Below are 18353 nucleotides of genomic sequence, written 5' to 3'. Positions count from 1 at the left end.
CAGTGAAAAATCGGAAACAATTAAACGTTAAGTAACAGTTAAATAAATGATGGCACAACCAAAAATGGAATGCAACTCTGCCATTAAAAAAGTATGCCGTAAACGTTTATTAAAGCCACTTATAAAAGCATAGTGCCATCCCACTTTTTAAAGTATGTATCATGTATATGTGCATAGAAAATAATCAGAAAGAATGGACATCATAATATTAACAGTGATACTTGAGGTTAAGAATTGTGGGTGACTTTTATTACCTTTTATTATTACCTTATCTAAGTTTTTTCCTGCAATGAGCAGGTCACATTAGCACAAGCCCATTAAGAGAGGAAGCGCATGTGTGGGCCAGCAGTCTGGGTTCAGCCCCCTCCCCAGGGTCTCTCCTGCTCCATCCCCACATCCCCATCCCTGCTGGTCCAGGGGAGGCCAGGACCTGTGCCGGGTGCTCTCTCACAGTTCCGCCTTCACAACCAGCAAAAAGTCATCGAGGATCCTAGGAGCACGTACCAATACGGAATCTCAAATTCAGAGAGGGCTGACCTCCCTTCAGCTTTCCCGATGCTTAAATCACGTTTGCAAAGGGCGGCCTCTCCTCTTTCATGGGTCTGTCTGCAACACATGGGCTGGGAGGGCTGTTTTGCCTCTACCTGGGGATCTCACAGAGCTTTCCTTTAGAGGTCAAGTTGTTCGTTTTTCAGGATTCAGGTCACCCCTTCCACTTTATTTGAGGAACTCCTATCATCTGTATAATTTCACGCTTGGTTATTAAAAACAAGTCTGATCCTGTTTAACTACATCATACAACTCGGTAAAGTTTTCTAATTTTATTTCATTACCTTGTCGGGGCTCGGGGTGCAGTGATGGGTCTATCATAGGTGCTCAAGAAATAACTTGTTCCTTTGAGGTTTAAGACACAGGCTTCCATGCGTGAAGACAGAGGCCTCCAGAAGAAAAGAACTATATATTGTGGAGGACAAGCCCTGAGCCTCTGCTGGGCCTCTGATCCAGCTGCTCCCCACCTCTGGGCTTTGTAAGATGGGGTAAAATTGAGCTGAGTGGGTGCCGAGGCCCGGCCAGCTCTAACAGCCTGGTGCTGAGAAGGCGGCTTGCGGTAGCTCTGGCTCCCGCCCTCCCCCAGTACGTGAGCACAGGGGTACTGGAACCCTTGCGGTGAACCGTCGATGTTACACAGTCTCGTTTTGCGTCAATTAAAGCAAACACATAAAGAAAAAGTAACCGTTCCCACCCCATCCCCCATGAAAATAACAAGAATAGGAGTGAATACATAAGGACGCTGGAAAAAAACAAAAAGGAAGGACTCTCGCTCTCTTCATTGGGCGAGTTCTCTGTTTGATGTCCTGTAGTGGCTGTCGCACGGGGCCCATCACCCTGTTAGATGTATCTCTCTGAAGGGCTGGGCTTGCCTCCCTGTCTGGCCACCGGCCTGAAAGAGAGGCAGGTGACGGCCATTGTGGCCTGGAACGCAATACAGCATCCACCCATGTCTACCCACCCTCCACCAGCCTCCCAGCCTTCTGGGCTCTGAGGACTTGTCCCTGGGGCACCAGCGTGGGACTGGGTGAATGACCTCAGCCACCTGGCCAAGTGCTTTCCTTGTGCCATCTTGTTTAATCCTCACGGCAAACTGAGGGGTAGCCACTAGGGAGGAGAGGTTAGAGGACGTGCCCAAGGTCACGCAACTAGGAGATGGTGGAGCCAGGACTGAGCCCAGTTAACCCAGCTTCCTGGAAACTTTGTCAAGGTGAAAGGAGGTGAGAGAAGCAGACTGATAACCAATCATCACCTGACCTGGTTCTCGGCCCCCGGGAGGATGGCAGAGATAGGGGAGGATGTGAACGAACCCCCACAGTCAGACAAGCAGAGATGCTTTACCTAAAAGTCCCTTGACAACCTAAATTTGATGTCACACTAAAAATGTTAACTCACTCCTGGGCTAGCACCTTCTAAATGGGCTGATTCATCCTGTGTGTCATGTCTACACACACTGTCCTCCAAAGCCTCTCTGTCGAAGCTGAGCTGCCTTTGGTCATCACTGAGTTATATAAACTTGGGTGTGTGAATTCCTCATATGTTTGATCTACACGGCTTTGTATTTCAGGGCAGAGTTTTATTCTCACTTATTCATTTCAAAATGAGAATTTTTCAAAAAGATGGAGATAAGGGACAATTCTCCTCCAAAAGCTCCCAACTGTACCCCAAATATTGACATTGCTAAAAACCCCTCTCTGCTTTTAAAGAGTCTTTATCCCCTTGGTAGATCACCTCTAGTATAGGCACTGGAAATTCATTACATTTCCAGTGTTAAAAATAAAGATGTATTAGGCACCAAACTTGTGTTCCCACAGAGAAATATCAAGTATCAAGAAATGATATTGACATCAAGAAATAGCAAGAGAAATGCCAATATACCACCGTGAAATGCAAACCCCAGGTATAAAACTTGAAGTATTTTCATCTGGTGAAAGGAACTGATGAATATGGTAGGTTATCCTTAACCCGTTCCTGCCCCAGCCCCCAGCCACAGGAAGGAGCCTGGGCTTTGGATGGAAGTTGTAGCTTTACTACTTGGGGGCCGTATGGCCTTGGACAAGCCATTAAATGTCCTTGGTTTCCTCATCTGTAAAATGGTGGTCACAGTAACTACTTTAACGGTTGTTATGAAACTTGAAACTTAAAAAATATGTGTACATATATATGTATATATACATAAAGCACGTAACAGGTGCCCTTTAGAATTTCATCAAATGGTTGTTATTACTATTGACAATCAGACTGTAATGTCTCTGTGACCTTGGGTAGGTTTCGTGATCTCTGAACCAGTGATCTGTGAGACGGCCCTGTGGCATTTCCCCCATGGGGTGGCTGTGAGGATAAGCCAGATCCTGAGTGTACCACCCATTACAGCGCTGGGTGGGCGAGAGTGGGCGCTTTGCTAGACGTTAGTGCTGGGGGCCTAAGCTCTGAGGGGAGAGACTGAGGCCTCGCTTCCAGACACTGCCTTTTGTTTTTGTCTTTTTCCTGATCATTTCAGAATGAATGGAGCTGGATGGGGGAGTCACTTGAACTGCTGGGTGCTAACTGCCCCTCCTCCTGGTCCCCCCTTTCTTCCACTCCAGGCCGTGGTGGCAGATCAAGGCGCTGTGTTGCCACAGGGTAATTAGGAACGGAGGCCATTACCTATCTAGTTCGGGTGATAAAACTCTCTCAAAAAAACTAGACCAAACAAGTAGGAAAAAAAAAAGTTTTCTTAAGAAAACCCAGCTGGAATCATACAGTGAAAGAGACCTCAGGTCTTTTGAGGAGCTAGGATTAACTGGGGGAATTCTTCAGATGGGTTTTTTGATGCTGGGCCAAATGGGACAGTTTTCTGAAGTCACACTGCTCTCCCCGTCAGCCCAACTGGGGCCTCCATTTTCTCCCCCATGTCAGCCTTCTCCATCTCTCTGTTCAGGCAGCAAGCTGAGTCTGCCATGGCCTCCCTCTGGGAAAGGAGTTCCCACCATCTGCTGCCTGGGAAGCAAGGACATGTGCCCAGCGCTGCCCGGGGCCAGCAGGCCCAGGGGTTACAAGAGACTCACCTGGGACATTTGCAGACACGTCTTCGGTTCCCTGGATAAAGGAAAAGAAGGGGTAAAGTGACTGCTCCACCACAACCAATAGTCCCCAAATACGGTTTCTCCTTTTTCTCTATTTATTTAGGATTATAACTCTTTTTTCCTAGCGAGGTTATGACTATTTTATTTAAAGCAAACAATAACTACACTGACATGATAAAAAACATTTATCGTAATAAGGTAAACTTGTAAAATGACATGAGTACATAGTGATGATTGCCACTGTAAAGAAGATTAATTTATATTATAAAGAAATAAGCTATAAAGAAAGCATGGTATATTTATATTCCATGGTTTTAATAATAATTGTTTAAAAAATTAAAAATTGAAGTATATCGATTTACAACATTGTGTTAGTTTCAGGTGTACAGCAAAATGATTCCACTATATATATATTTTTTTCAGATTCTTTTCCATTACAGGCTATTACAAGATATTGAATATAGTTCACTGTGCTGTACAGTAAACAGGATTATAAGTCTTGAGAGTTATGGGGCTTCTTTCCCATCTCTCTTCACATCAATTTAAAAAACATTGCAAATACAGATGTGGGTTCGTACACTTACCTGCGTGGGCTCCAAAGCGCGGTGCGGGAACTCGCGGGGAGGGGGCAAGTACAAACCACAGCCGGTTGTGGTTTGGGCCCAGCCCTCCTGGAATCTGGTCCCAGGGCCACAGCGGCCCCCCCTTTCCCTAGCCCCCTCTCCCCCAGGGCATTTTCAGTGAGCCCAGACCTGTGCGCTGGCCTAATGGAACGCCCCACCCCCGCTGCTGCCGCTCTGCGGATAGGACAGCCTTCTTAAAAAACCTCCAGGGGAATGGAAGGAGCAGCGGGGAGAGGTTTCCCCGCGTTCTCTCTCTAGGAAAGAAACAGACTGTGCCTGGCCCTGCGGTGCAGCTCAGAGTCCCAGAAATCCCATCCCCAACTCCCGGCAGGGGCGTCCTGGGTGGAAGCGGGGCAGACCCTCCCCGCCGAGATCCTCTAGGACTTACTGCGGTTGCAGATGACGGTGATGACTAGTGACAGAAGGAGGATGGCGCAGGTCCCAGCCAGGGGCGCCCAGATGTAGAGATCACAGGCGAAGTCCATGCCACTTGTATCTAGTGACAACACAAGATGCCGAATGTAGGAGCGGACCAGGATCCCCCACCCGACCCTGCCGGCCCCGGCACGTCCTTCTCCCGGCTCCTGGTCTCAGTTTCCCCACCATTCAGCCTGGCCTCGGCTCCACCCCCGGGATCAGGGCTGCCCGCTCGCGTGGGCCTTCCCCTCGCGCGCCTCACCTTTGCTGCCCGCCGAGGGCCGGCATGCTTCTGGGCGCGGAGTCACGGGCAGCGACGCGTTGGTGGGCGCCCGCTTGGGTGGCGGCGTCGCCACTGTCGTGGTGGTGGGCTTCGCTGCAGAAGCAACAGAGCGAGGTTGGTGGCCAGGCTGGGGCGGTGCACGCGAACCCTCCCCACAGCTCCACGCGCCTTTGCCCAAGAGTTGCCTCCTCCCCGATTTTCCACTTAGGGCGCCTTATAGGGCCGCCCGCGCGGACCTCTGCGCTCAGGGCAGGGGAGATGGGGCGGGACCTGCTGGTCCGCGGAGCGCACCGGACGCCTCGGACAGGAATGCAGGAGTCCGCTTCCCTCCGTCCATCCTCTCTCCAGGGCCCAGCCAGAAACCTCGTGGGCTTGGGTTGATACCCGCATTTTACTGACAACCAAACGGAGGCTCAGTGAATTTAAGTAGCTTGCCCAGAGTCACGCAAGCACCCGAACCCGAGCCCAGCGCAGCCAGACATAAAAAGGCACCTTCAGTTCCTACCCAGCTGCACTCTAGCCTCAGTTTCCTTCTCTGTGAAATGGGAACAAGATCGAAGTAGCCCCCGGGGAGCTAAGAGGCTCGAAAGCGAGGCATCCGTGTGAAAAATGGGTTCAGACGTGAGCCCCAGACCCTACACCTAGAGGTGCCGTGTCCCCGGCGCCCGGACCTGGCAAGAAGACTTGCACGAGTTTGCTGAAGTGCATAACCGAGTTGATGAAGACCGAGCAGAAATAGTAGCCTTGGTCCTTCTCGCGGAAGCGGTGCAGCGTGAGCTGGAAGTTGGAGTCCCTGGTCTTCTTGGCGGAGATGTAGTTGGTGTTCAGCCCCTCGGCCATCTTGGACCGGCTGCTGGAGATGTACGCCAGGAATGTGGGTCCGGAGGCGGCCTCGGGCTTCTGGTAGAGCCAGGAGCAGCCCGACGTCTGGCCGGGCTGCAGCACCTCGCAGTCCAGCTTCACCTGCTCGCCCAGGTGAGCCTGCACCTTCTCTGGCGACATCCGGAACAAGTGAGACCCGAGGGCGGTGTCGGTATCTGCAGGGGGCAGGCAGCGAGGCTGAGCCCGGAGCCCCGCGCCCCACTGCCCGCCTGGCCCCCGCCCTCCCCAGGGGTGGCAAACTCACTCAGCAGCCAGGCCAGCGGCAGCAGCAGGGCGGTCACGGGAGAGGCCATGGCGCGCTCCCCGCCGTGCGCTTCGGCTCGAAGCTCGGAGCTCGGAGGCGCGCAGGAGCCGGTGGGACGCCGAGGGGGGAAGTTGCGCCCTTCGACTGGCCGCCGAGGCCGATTTCGCGTTCGGAGGATGTGATGTCACCCGAAGCCCCACCGCGGAGAGAGTCGCCCTCCTTTTCGCCGTTGTCACCCTCCAGCCCAGCGGAGCCGGAGGGTGAACCGGAGCCGTCGAGGCAGCCTTGCCAGGAAGCTGGGGACGGTTGAGAGCTGCGGGTTTGGGACAGGGAAAAGGGCTTGGAAATGGCCCTTAAAATGGCTCTCTTGTGGGAGTGACAAAGTCAGGATAGAGATGAGACATTTCAAGACATGAGGGTGAGAGAAGGCAGGAAAGGAGACAGGAGAGTCCACTTCGTTGCCCTCGCTCGAAGTGGCCCTAGCACTGACGCCCTGGGGCCTAGGGTCCGCAGGGTGGCACCGCGGGCTGAGAAGGGTCAGTGACGGGCCCACCTCTCGGGCACTGCGCAGGGGAGTCCGAGCGCTCACGGAGGGAGGACCTTCTCCCTTCCACTGAGGAGACATCCACGGGGCAGCCTCCACCCAAGCCTTGTGTGGGACCTGCGTGCTCTGGTGACCGCACCCTTCGGGCTTTCTCTCAGCCGGGAAACCTCAGCACACAGCCTCATTCCTTCCTGAGGCCACTGCAGCAGCCTCCCCACCAGTCCCTCTCCTGGCCAGTCCCCCAGCCACCCGCTGTGAACATTATTCTCCTAAAGGGGACCCGATGGTGTCACTCCCACAGCCTCCCACGACCCGCAGGACCGCGTGGAAGCTAAACGCTGGCTTGGCTCAGAGCCTTTGGGTGCTGGCTCCTCCCAGCCTCCGCCCAGTTCCCTGCCCTGATCTTTCCGAACCATCTGCGGCTGCATTCCCATGGGGTTTGAGATTACCTAAACTCTGGGCTCCTCTTGCCTACAATGCTATTCTACTTAAGCCTCGGGGTCAGCTCCCTTGCTGTGGGACTTGGACCTCAGTTCCCTGTATCCCAGCTCTGGGTGATGGGCGGGGACTGGTATACAGCCCGGGTGAATTCGTGGGTGGAGCCGGTTTTCCCTCTCTGACCCTGGCAGGCACGTGCTTTCTTCCTTCTTGTCTGCTGCTGTCCTGAAACCTTACACTCCCCATAGTGGGTGCCCCCTTCCCATTTCTTCAGGGTCTTTCCCACTTTGCATCCTATAGTGGGTGCACTTCATGCTGCTGCTGCTTGATTCTAGAGTCAAGCCACCTTGGCATTATCTCTTTCATGTGTCTTTCCTACCCGAGAGTTCTGCGTGAGGGGACTGTGTCCCAGACACCCCCCGGATGTCACATGTCACATCACAGCTTGGACTGAGCTGCGTTTGCGGAACTGGATCTGAACTTAAATTTCGGATGGGCTTTTTTTTTTTTTTTTTACTTTGATTTCAATGCACACCCATCCTGCTCCGCCCAAAGCATCCAAGGTGCTTACTCTAACATGAACTGTTTAACATTTTATATTTAGAAATGGTTTTTAAAGTGTCTTTTAAATTACAGAAGTTACATATATATATATATATTTTTAATGGAGATACTGGCGATTGAATACAGGACCTCGTTCATACTAAGCATGCACTCTACCACTGAGCTCCACCTGCTCCCACCCCTAGGCAATATATATTTTTTAAAAACTTCAGACAATGCGAAAAAGTGTATGGGGAAATTTTCCTGTCTCAATTCTCTTCACCATCATTCATTCATTCTCAAGAGAAAACCACTGTTGCAGTTAAGTGTGTCCCTCAGAAACACCTGTATAGATGTTTATACATCATTTTAGCACATGTGTTTGTGCTACGCATGTACTTTTTGCAGCTTGCCTTTCTTATCTGACAGTAGAAGAAGAAGGAAAGTTTTTCATGTTAGCACATGTAGATTGACCCCATACTTCTAAAGGGGTACATTTAAAAAATTTTTTTAAAGTTTTTAAAGGAACACATTTTAAATGGTTGTTCCATAATTTCACTTTCCTGTAATAGACATTTGAGCAGTTTCTCAGTTTTTGCAGGTACTAGTAAGGCTGTAGTAACTTATCTGTATCATTGAGGACTTACTTGCACATGTGCATGTAACATTTTCAAATGGAAGACTAGGGAGGTTGGGGAAGGAAGATCCTTTGTAATGATGGATATGACTCTGTGTGTGTGTCCCTGGCTTTGTAGACAGAGTGCTGTCTTAACTCACACGAATGAGGGTGATGAGGAAATGACCAAGTCCAGATAGGCCACCGATATGGCAATCTTTAGTTTTGGCGGGGGGGGGGGGTTCTGTTTTTTTTTAATTGAAGTATGATCAGTTCACAATGTGTCAATTTCTGGCGTACAGCATAATGTTTCAGTCATACATATGCATATATAGTTTCATATTCTTTTTCATTATAGGTTACTACAAGATATTGAATATAGTTCCCTGGGCTATACAGTAGGACATTATTGTTTATCTATTTTATATATAGTAGTTAGTATCTGCAAATCTTGAACTCCCAGTTTATCCCTTCCCACCTCCTTTCCCTGCTGGTAACCATAAGCTTTTTCTCTATGTCTGTGAGTCTCTTTCTGTTTTGTAAATAAGTTCATTTGTGTCTTTTTTTTTTTTTTTTAGATTCCACATATGAGTGGTATCATATGGTATTTTTCTTTCTCTTTCTGGCTAACTTCACTCAGAATGACGATCTCCAGGTCCATCCATGTTGCTGCAAATGGCATTATTTTATTCTTTTCTATTGCTGAGTAGTATTCCACTGAATAAATATACCACTACTTCTTTACCCAGTCACCTGTCGTTGGGTATTTAGGTTGTTTCTCTGTCTTGACAGGGCAGTCTTTGTTTTAGAGAGTTTTGCCTATTTTGCTTCGCCTCTATTCCCACTGCAGGAGGAGAACTAAATGGCCCTTCTGGCCAACGGTTGCAATTGGGAGGGTGGTAAAGAGGATGGCCAGCCACGAAGGTAAAGGAGTCAAAGTCACCCTGTAGATATTTGGATCTTGGGAACCAGGTCCCTGAGTACGATGATGGCCAGATTCTGGGGGGCAATGCTTGAGAACAGAATCGTCCTGTCAGTCTCCTCCCAGAAGTGAGCTGCTGCTGGCTTGGAGGTCTTCCAGCCTGGCAGCTAAGAGAAGTGTCAGCCAGGGGGGTGGCAGCCCCTTTGTGCAGAGCTCAACAAAGGGTGGCGGGGGGATGTCAAACCCACCAAGAAGACTTTGTGACCCCAATGATATTTTTCACAGAAGCGGTAGATTCTCAGTGTAACCACAGTGACATCCGCCCTGCAGCAGACAGGAGACCAGATGCAGCTGTGCAGGCTCTGGGGATGCTTGTTTGCCGTAGGGCCAGGTGTGCGGAGGGCTGGGTGGGGCCTGCCAGGTAAGCTCCCACACCCCCACGCTGCGGCACTCACATGGGGTGGCTTGAAAAAGTGGAGACAGCAGCACTCTGTCCCCACTTTATTTTTAAAGACATCCAGAGAGAGAGAGAGAGATGGTAAGAGAGTAGCCAGTTTCTATGCTGAATTTAAACAGGTCTTTGTTTTTCTCAAGGTGTATGTTCTTAAAAGGTGGAAATACTTTTAGTTTATGCTAATTAAAGACCTATTCAGAATGCGTACCTGGGCAGGGCAGGGGTAGGAAATTAATCAGCGCTCTGGAGACACCGACTCGGGGACAACCTGGAATCATGTCACTGGAATTTGCCAGCCGTCTCCCCTTGCTTGTCCAGGTCTATGGAAATGTTACTGTCTCCTTGTTTGGGTCTAGAAAGGTCTTTGAACTCTGGAGTCATCAGGGCCTTGCTTTCTCAATCACAAATACCTGTTGATTCTATCTCACCTCTGCCATTCCCACTTTTCTCCATCCTAGACCCCCAGGTTCATCGAGGATCCCCTACTGTCATCTCTTGCCTGGACTTTTGTAGTGGCCTCCTAACTGGCCACTCTGCCTCCACTCTAGTTTCTTCCAGTGCTTCTGGTCTCTTCCAGTGAAAATCTCATCCTGCCCTCCTCATGCTCCAGCCCACAAGGGCTTCCCATGGTCCCTAGGAGGACATTCGGTGATCCCGAATGTTGTCTGAGGCTCTGCACACTCAGCTCTGCAGCTGCATCTGCATCCTCTCCTGCTCACCCTCTCCACACCTCCTAGGCTTGGTGTCTCTGTTTCTCCAAGGGACCCTGCTCCTTTCCACCTCGGTGCCCTTGAACATACTATTCCTTTCGTCTGGATTATTCTCAGCTCTGCTCTCTGGTTAGTAAACTCCTCTTCCTCAGCATCTCTTCCTTGTGGGGCTCAGCCCCTCCCCCTTTGCCCCACTCCCAGGCAGTATAGACCGCATGCCTCTCGGGGTCACTTGGACCTTGGGCATCCCTGAACTGAAGCACTTATTCTGCACAGCACTGGTTTGTTTGCTTATCCAGCTTGATGACCAGACCCTTGGTCCCTTGAGGAAGAGACCTTGTCTCGTTCATGTTTATATGATGGTAAAACAAGGAGGACGAAGGGGAGAAGGTAGATGCATTTAAAAGCGACATGAATATCACCCTGGATTTAGTAATGGAACCAGGTCTGAAATCAGGGGCTGGTTTGTTGGGGTCTATTCTTGGATCTGTGTCTTGAAGGTCCATTCTTGGAGCAGAGGCACTGAGGGTCTGACTCTGTCAGCTAACAGGGTCCCAAACTATTTCACCTATGGAGAGAGCCTGGAGACAGTCTCTCTGCTTGAAACAGGGGTGTGGCTCAGGATTTCTCTTGGTGAAAGTGGAAGAAAGCTTGGTGCCCCTCCAGAGTCATGGCTCACATGGGGTTCCTCCCCTACAGTGATGGGAGGGCAGGCCAGAGACCGGAGCTGCCTGATCCCCAGTGTCACCACTGGACAGGAGCCTAGAGACATCAGAGTCAGGCCTGGTTCTGACTACAGGCCCTGGAAGATCAGAGGCTACCAAACACCCAGGAGGATGGAGTGTAAAGAGAGAGAGAGATTTTTAAAATTCCCATTCAAGATGCACTTACATACACGCTCAAAATTCAAAAAATATATAAGGATATGTAACTAAAATTGAGATGGGAGTTCAGAAGAAATGCAAATTATATAGCAATCTGAAAAAAGTTTTAAACAGAGAACAAGGAAGTATAGAAAATGCAGAAATTAAACAAAGAACAACTGAATATGATAAATACTGAGCATACTGGAAATGAAAACTACATACAGTTTAGATATAAGCTAGGATGTACTTTAGATTGGACACTGTTGAAGGGATAATTAGTAAAATGGAAGCTACCGCTGAGGAATTCACAGAGACTTCAGTGCAGGGAGATAAAGACAGAAGCAGTTTGAAATCTGTTGAGATGTGGATCAGCACTGTGAAATATTTAACGGGATTTCAGAAAGAGGAGAACAAAGGGAATGTGGAGAAGGAAGGTTGGAACAGATCATGGCTGAAGATTTTCCACAATGAAAGGCACAAGTGCTCTGATCAAAAGTGCTCCCAGAATGCCAAATAGGATAAATAAAAATACGTCCATTTTTGAATATATCAAGATGAACCACAGGAGAGGAAGGTATCCCAGAAGCCAGAAGAAGCTGGGATGATGTTTGAAATATGTTTGGGAGAGCCTTAGTCACAACTTGGAGAGCCTTACTCTCTCTTGCGGCAGAGAGAGTAAGAAGCTGATCTGTGATGGGAAAAACCCACACGTCTGTTGACGACTTGTATCGATGCTGTGTCATTCTCTGCTCTCAGTGCAGACACACGCTGGCTATAAAGTTGGGTTGGGTCAACTTTCTGCAGATCTTTATTGTCAAGAACATTGAAACAGAAGCATCTTGAATGCAACTGGAGAACCAGGACTTGGGGGCCCTGGGCTGGAGAGGCAGCCTCTGCAAGGGGGTAACAATGTAAGTCATGAAATTGGGTCTGCTTGCAAAAGGAGGTAGAGTAGGCGGGGAGGAGCGGAAGAGGACATTGAATGTTTAGGGAAGGCGTATTTAAGGAGAGGGAAGGAAACTTTGGCAATGATTCAGGAACTTCAGGATGGGGCTCAAGAAGGTGGAAAGCCTTTATGGGGAGGTGGCTGCAGCAGGTTTGAGCTATAAGGGAGTTATGGGAGGACATTCAAACTTGGGACTGCAAGTCTGTGGCAGGAAGAGATTGTAAGCCTGTGTTTAGTGCCTCACCCACAAAAAGGACACCCAACTCCACACAATTGTCAGTGGTCAACAGTGAAATGAGGAAGGCTCACAGGTAAGGAGGAAGGCAGGGGAGGGAGGCTCGCATGGGTGGGGTGTGGAGTTGAAGTAATGTTGGATGAAGTAATGCTGATGTCTGGATTTCATTTATTGCTCATTCACTTAAATATTTCTTCCATTCACTTTTTATAAAGTTATGAAAGCATCTGAACACAGAAAAAGAGAGCAAATAATATAAAATACCATATACTCCTCAGAAAACACTCCTTAAAACTAACGTGTTAGCGTTTTGTCATATTTGCTTCAGATGAATGTTACAGAAGCAATTGTACCATCCCCCCAAACCCTGCCTCCTTCCCAGAAGCAACGTTTGGGGTTTTGTCCATCAACTATGAAAGAAGGATGTTACATTTCCAGCCATGATTCTGGATTTGTCTATTTCTCCCTTTAACTCTGGTTTTTTGCCTTGCGTATTTTGAAGCTTTGTTATTGGGCACATACACATTTAGGATTGTCTGTCTTCTTGGCAGATTAACTCTTTTATCATTACAAAATGTCTCTTTTTTTTATTTTAGGGAAGAGGTAATTAGGTTTATTTATTTTTAGAGGAGGTACTGGAGATTGAACCCAGGATGTCATGCATGCTAAGCAGGCACTCTACCACTGAGCTATACCCTCCCCACCAAAATGTCCCTCTTTATCTCTGGTGATGCTTTGTTTTGAAGTCTAGCTTGATATTCACATGGTCACACTAGCTCTCTTACATTTTCTGTTTGAACGAAAGATCTTTTCTATTTTACTACTTTCAACTTGCCCCCTCTCTGTTTTAATACTTTTGCTGTGTGTGTAGATATGTATTAACTATATATACTATTATTTTTGAGAATGTTTCAATATATAGAAATGTTATATTACATGTCTTTGAGTTTGAGTTATGCTGAGACATGAATTTAGTTCATTTCTCTTAAATGCTGTATAATAGTATTATCTGGTGAATATACCACTGTTTTGTAGTTCTCAAACCAGGGTCTTCATACATTTGGGGGAACATGAAGACCATCCTTAAGGATACATATAAGTTTAAGGGGTTGGTTTTCCAGATCCTCAAATCCCATTGGCCCAGATCTGTCCAAGAACAAATGTTTTTGGGAGATCTTCACATTAACGCTCTTTCCCCAGCCATCCCCTCGCCCTGCCTTCATGATTGCTCTTTTCCTGCTTTAAAACAAAGCGGCAGACCTCCTACTCTTCTGTATCTTGCAAGGTTTAATGCCCTCTTGGGCAGCAATCAAAGGGCAACACCCAAATATTTTTCATTTAATATTCATTTGTTTAGGAATTGCCAAAGAATGCATTTCTCCAGAGAAGGGTCCCTGAGATGCTGGAAAAGAGGGCATCCCCTGGAGGCAGAGGACCTCGTGGCTGACTCCTGGGCCTCGTCACTCTACCTGCCTCTCGATTGTAGAGCTAGAATCCAGAAGTGAGACCATTATGGGATGTACACTAACATGTTCATTAGGATTGCAAAAGGAATCAGACTTACTTTTTTTTTAACAGAAAATAAATCTGATTTGTTAGTTGGCTTGATTTGCCAATGAGGTTAGTTGGCAGTATTTTTATATTACACAAATCAAATGAGGTAAACCTTTAGCGCCAAAGTCTTGATGAAAACAAAGTTGAAAGCCTGTGATAAGATGAAAACATTTTGTCAGACCATTGTTTTGGTAAGTTGGTATTGAAGTTAAAAATATTTCTAGTTCCCCAACCCTTTCTAGGTTGATCAGGGTAGGCCACAGCTTTGCAGTGGGAGAGGAACAGTGCAGTTGACAGCTACTTGATAGGCTGTGTTAAAACCTATTTCAGTGGAATCCAAAAACAGAGGAGTAACTCTAAAGATGGTGACCCATCCACGTAGAGGCCAGTGCTTCCTGAGTCTTTGCTTACAACACAATTGAAAGAAGACCTACTAGGTTTGGCAACTGTTATGGGTTGAATTGTGTCCCCACTCTGTGAAAGTTCATATGCTGGAGTCCTAACCCCCAGTACCTCTAGATGTGACCTTATTTGGAGATAGAGTCTTTATTAGAGGTAATCGAGATGAAAGGAGGTCATTAGGGTGAGTCCTAATCCAATATCACTGGGGTCCTTAAAAGGGGGGAAATTTGGACACAGACACACACCCAGGGAGAATGTCAAGGAAAAATAAAGACAGAGATGGGGGTGATGCTTCTACAGTCCAAGGAACCCCAAAGATGGCCGGCCACCTACCAGAGGCTATGAGAGAGGCATGGAACAGATTGTCCCTCACCACCCTCCGAAGGAACTAACTCAGCCAATACCTTGATCCTGAATTTCTAGCTTCCAAACCTGTGAGAGAACACATTTCTGTTGTTTAAGCTACCTAGTTCTTGGTACTTTGTTATAGCAGCCCTTGCAAACTAACACAGCAACTGATAGATCCTTAAAATTACCTTCTGATGGTAGATCGCTATTGTGAATTTTTTTTTTTTGGCCAAAGAAATTTTGGAAAAAGTTAAAAGATTTGGTGATTCCGGTATAACAAAACCAACTACTGATGTAACGGGAACAAGATTCCTCAGGTGCTTACACAGTATGAAAAACAAAACAAAAAACTGGAAAACGATGCTAAACTCTGTCTCATTCTAACAATAGGTAATATTATCCTACGGGTTCATTAACTATTTGGACCCTATTCACCTCATTAAGAGCTAGATTTCGCCTCAAAGTTACTTTTTTGATAGAGCTTCTTATTTTGAGATGATTGTAGATTGACGTTGTTGTTATAAGAAATAATACAGACAGATCCCATATATCCTTCACCCAGCTTCCCCAATGGTAACATTTTGCATAACTACAGTACATTATCACCAAAGGTTACTTTTTATGTTTAATAATTAATTTTCAATCATTTTGATTTTTATAATTTCGGATTAATTTTATTTATAATTTATTATTTTTGAACAATTATGTACTACTGATAATGTAAGGATGATGGCATAATCTAAATAAAATTTTAATACTTAGAAATTTACAGCTGTAGGAAATTAAAATTTCAATTTGTATGCTTTTTTGGCAGAGAAGTATGATGAACAAAAGATCTTCAAGCATAAGAACATATTATATTAGAATAAATGTCTATGGAGAAAGTGGGATAGCATTTATAAGTTTGAGGAAAAAAAAGAATGCTGGAAAATTCCAGAAGTTAAAGGAGAATTTGTTCTTGTATTTTTAAAATGGGTGATGGTTGAAATAAAATTGATATATCATTTGTTTATGTTCCATTAGAAACCAAAAGACTGATGTAAAGTTTTATTTAAAAATATCAACATTTACAACACATTGGAAATTATATGCTTTACAAGTATTTATGATAAAAAGTGTTTGCTGTCAAGTTAAAACTGAGTGAAGGAGTGCGCCATGTTCATAGCAGCCTTATTCACAATAGTTAAAACATGGAAACAACCCAGACATCCATTGATGGGTGAATGGATAAGCAAAATGTGACACATGCCTGTGACGGAATATTATGCATAGCCCTAAAAGGGAAGGACATTCCGACAGATACTACAACATGGGTGAATCTTGAAGACGTTATGCTAAGTGAAATAAGCCAGTCACAAAAAGACAAATACTGTACGATTCACTTACATGAGGTACGAAGAGTGTTCAAACTCAGAGACAGAAAGTAGGATGGTGGTTGTCGGGGCTGGGGGGAAGGGAGGAGGGGAAGTTAGTATTTAATGGGTACAGAGTTTCAGTTTTGCAAGATGAAAAGTTCTGAAGACCTTCCTCCTCTTCTTTTGGAGAGACAATTTGTCTTGAAACTATTTACCCAGAATAGAAACTTTAAAAAGTCAGTGGAAATTTTTCTTTTTGTACAAGATGGTTAATTCTTTTATTTGGGTGTTGGTAGAGCATCCATGAACCTCAACTCAACCATAAAGCTTTTGTCACTCACGTGTTATAAACTATGACTTTGCTGGTGGGCAGCCCCCGCCCCATGCAACTTTCCTAGGGGATCTGAGCAGCTCTCTTCGACGAAGCAATGGAAACATCGCAAGAGGGGAGGACGACTGTTTCCACAGCTAACCACCAGAACCTGCGAGCGGGCCGAAAAGTCCCCAGCAGCTCCTGTAGCACGGCGACCCATTTATAAGATCTTCCTCCTCTGGGAAGATGTGGAGGGAGGTGTAGACCTGGAGAGTGGAAGGCAGAAAAGGCGGAGCTTGGAAAAGAAAGAAAAGAAGACAGAGGCGAGGGTGGAGGTGGGGGAGCCAAAGACTTTTCCCTCCCTTCCTCCTCGCCTGGTCCTCCAGCTCCTCCCTCCCCCCATCTTTTGGTGGGGGCGGAAAGAAGGAGGTTAGAGAATTTCTCAGGTGGTTTGCACCTTCTCAGTTTAGCAGGAAGGAGAGAAATGAGCTGCTTCCTTCACACCCCAGACACTGGTGTCAACTGTCCTTCAGGAACACTGCTGCATGTGCCCAGAGGCAGAGGCAATGAAGTACTATCTCCCCACTGCCCCAGTCAGTTTCAGTCTTGTTCGGTAGACATCCCCAAGCGGTCATGCAGTGGAGCGAGCTACGGGGAGCTGGGGTGCGGGTGGGGGTTGCAGTTGGTGTCATGTTTCGTGGTCTGCTGCTACTGTCCTGGGTACCGATGCTGCCTAGCAACGGGGATAGACAAAGTTACACGTGATACCGCGTTGAGGGTGCCAGGATGTGGTGGGTGCAGCCGCGGACAGGCGCATGGGGAGCCCAGCTTACCGCCACCCTCTGCCCGTAGGGGTGGGGTGGAGACTGGGGAGGGCCACCAGGGCGACTGGTTGTGCCTGAACTCAGACTTCAAGGAAGCGAAGAAGCAGGCGTGGTGGGAGTTGGGGAGGGTGGTGGTGGTGTGAGGTAGCCAGGCTGAAGGCAGGCAGTGTCGCAAAGGCTACGATGACCAGAAGCGGCGCTGTGTGTTTGCGGAGCCCAGCATCGATCAGGACTGTTGAGGCAGAGTTGATGCTGGAGAGGAGGTGGGGGCCGGTTCACAGCTGTCGTAAGCAGTTTGCCCTCTTCCCTTCCCAGTTACTCCTGTAGAATTCTCTGGGCCAGACTGGAACAGCTCCAAAATATCCACCCCGGCTGATCCAAGCCTGTATTCCACCCCTCCCCGCTTTTCTCATAGGAATTACTTTTTCTGAGCACAGCAGCACACTGACCAGAGGCGGGCAGCACACTTCCCACTCTTATCCCAGAAAACAGTGGCCCTGAACGAGGGGCCGCGGCAGCTGCACGCGTAGGGCGCAGAGCTCAGCGCGCAGCACTGAGGCAGAAACTGCGGCGCCATAGCGGGTGGGGAGAACCATGCTGTGGGGGGAAGGATGAAGAAGACTCCAAGGGCCCTTGGTTGGGGGCCGAGGGTAGGAGAAAGGAGGGATCTAGAATCCGGACCTGGAAGTAAGCTCAGAGAGGATCCAGTCCAATCCATTTATTTTATAGAGAAAGAAAATCGGAGGCCCAGGGAGGGTCTGAGCATTTTACTAGAGTAACTCAGGAGGCCGGACTGAGCCGGGACCAGCAGCCGGGACGCTCTCTACCACGCCCGCGCCTTGCCCGCCTCGAATAAAATCGAACACCCCGTTCAGTCCAGCAGGGGGCGATGCTGCTCTAGTTTTGGCCTGGTTTGGGGTGCGGGCGTGGGTAGGGAGGGATTCTGAATTCAGTCCCTGCTTTACCGCAAGCAAAACCGAAGCTGGTGCATATTCCCTTCCGGCCATCCGGAGCCCAGCCCTCTTCAACGTCCCCACCTAGCTGCCGGGCTGTGGCTCCGGGTCTCGCCTTTCCCAGGATTCCTCACCCCAACTCCCAAGAGTCGTGTTACAGGTCCCCAGAGTCCTACCTTTTTTCGGCAACCGGGGGTGCACTGAGGGAAAGGGTGGAGTAGGGAGGAGGGCAGGATTAGCATTTGACAGGGGGTCAAAAGACTGGTC

The 18353-nt window shown here is 47.9% G+C and overlaps 1 protein-coding gene across 1 annotated transcript; it reads right to left on the bottom strand.

Moving 5' to 3' along the window:
* Positions 1-221: 221 nt before the first annotated feature.
* Positions 222-7138, bottom strand: CD8A (CD8a molecule). Its single transcript, XM_006183601.3, has 7 exons — positions 7057-7138; positions 6064-6376; positions 5609-5974; positions 4917-5030; positions 4626-4733; positions 3597-3627; positions 222-1441 (listed from the first exon to the last, which is right to left on the bottom strand). Exons 2-7 carry the CDS (start codon positions 6110-6112, stop codon positions 1390-1392), a joined length of 720 nt encoding a protein of 239 aa, XP_006183663.1. The 5' UTR covers positions 6113-6376; positions 7057-7138; the 3' UTR covers positions 222-1389.
* Between the last annotated feature and the right edge of the window lie 11215 nt (positions 7139-18353).

Source organism: Camelus ferus, chromosome 28 (assembly GCF_009834535.1).
Source record: "Camelus ferus isolate YT-003-E chromosome 28, BCGSAC_Cfer_1.0, whole genome shotgun sequence".
Taxonomy (NCBI): Eukaryota; Metazoa; Chordata; class Mammalia; order Artiodactyla; family Camelidae; genus Camelus; species Camelus ferus.
Note: the sequence above shows the minus strand (reverse complement) of the source record. Positions and strands in the feature narration are given on the sequence as shown.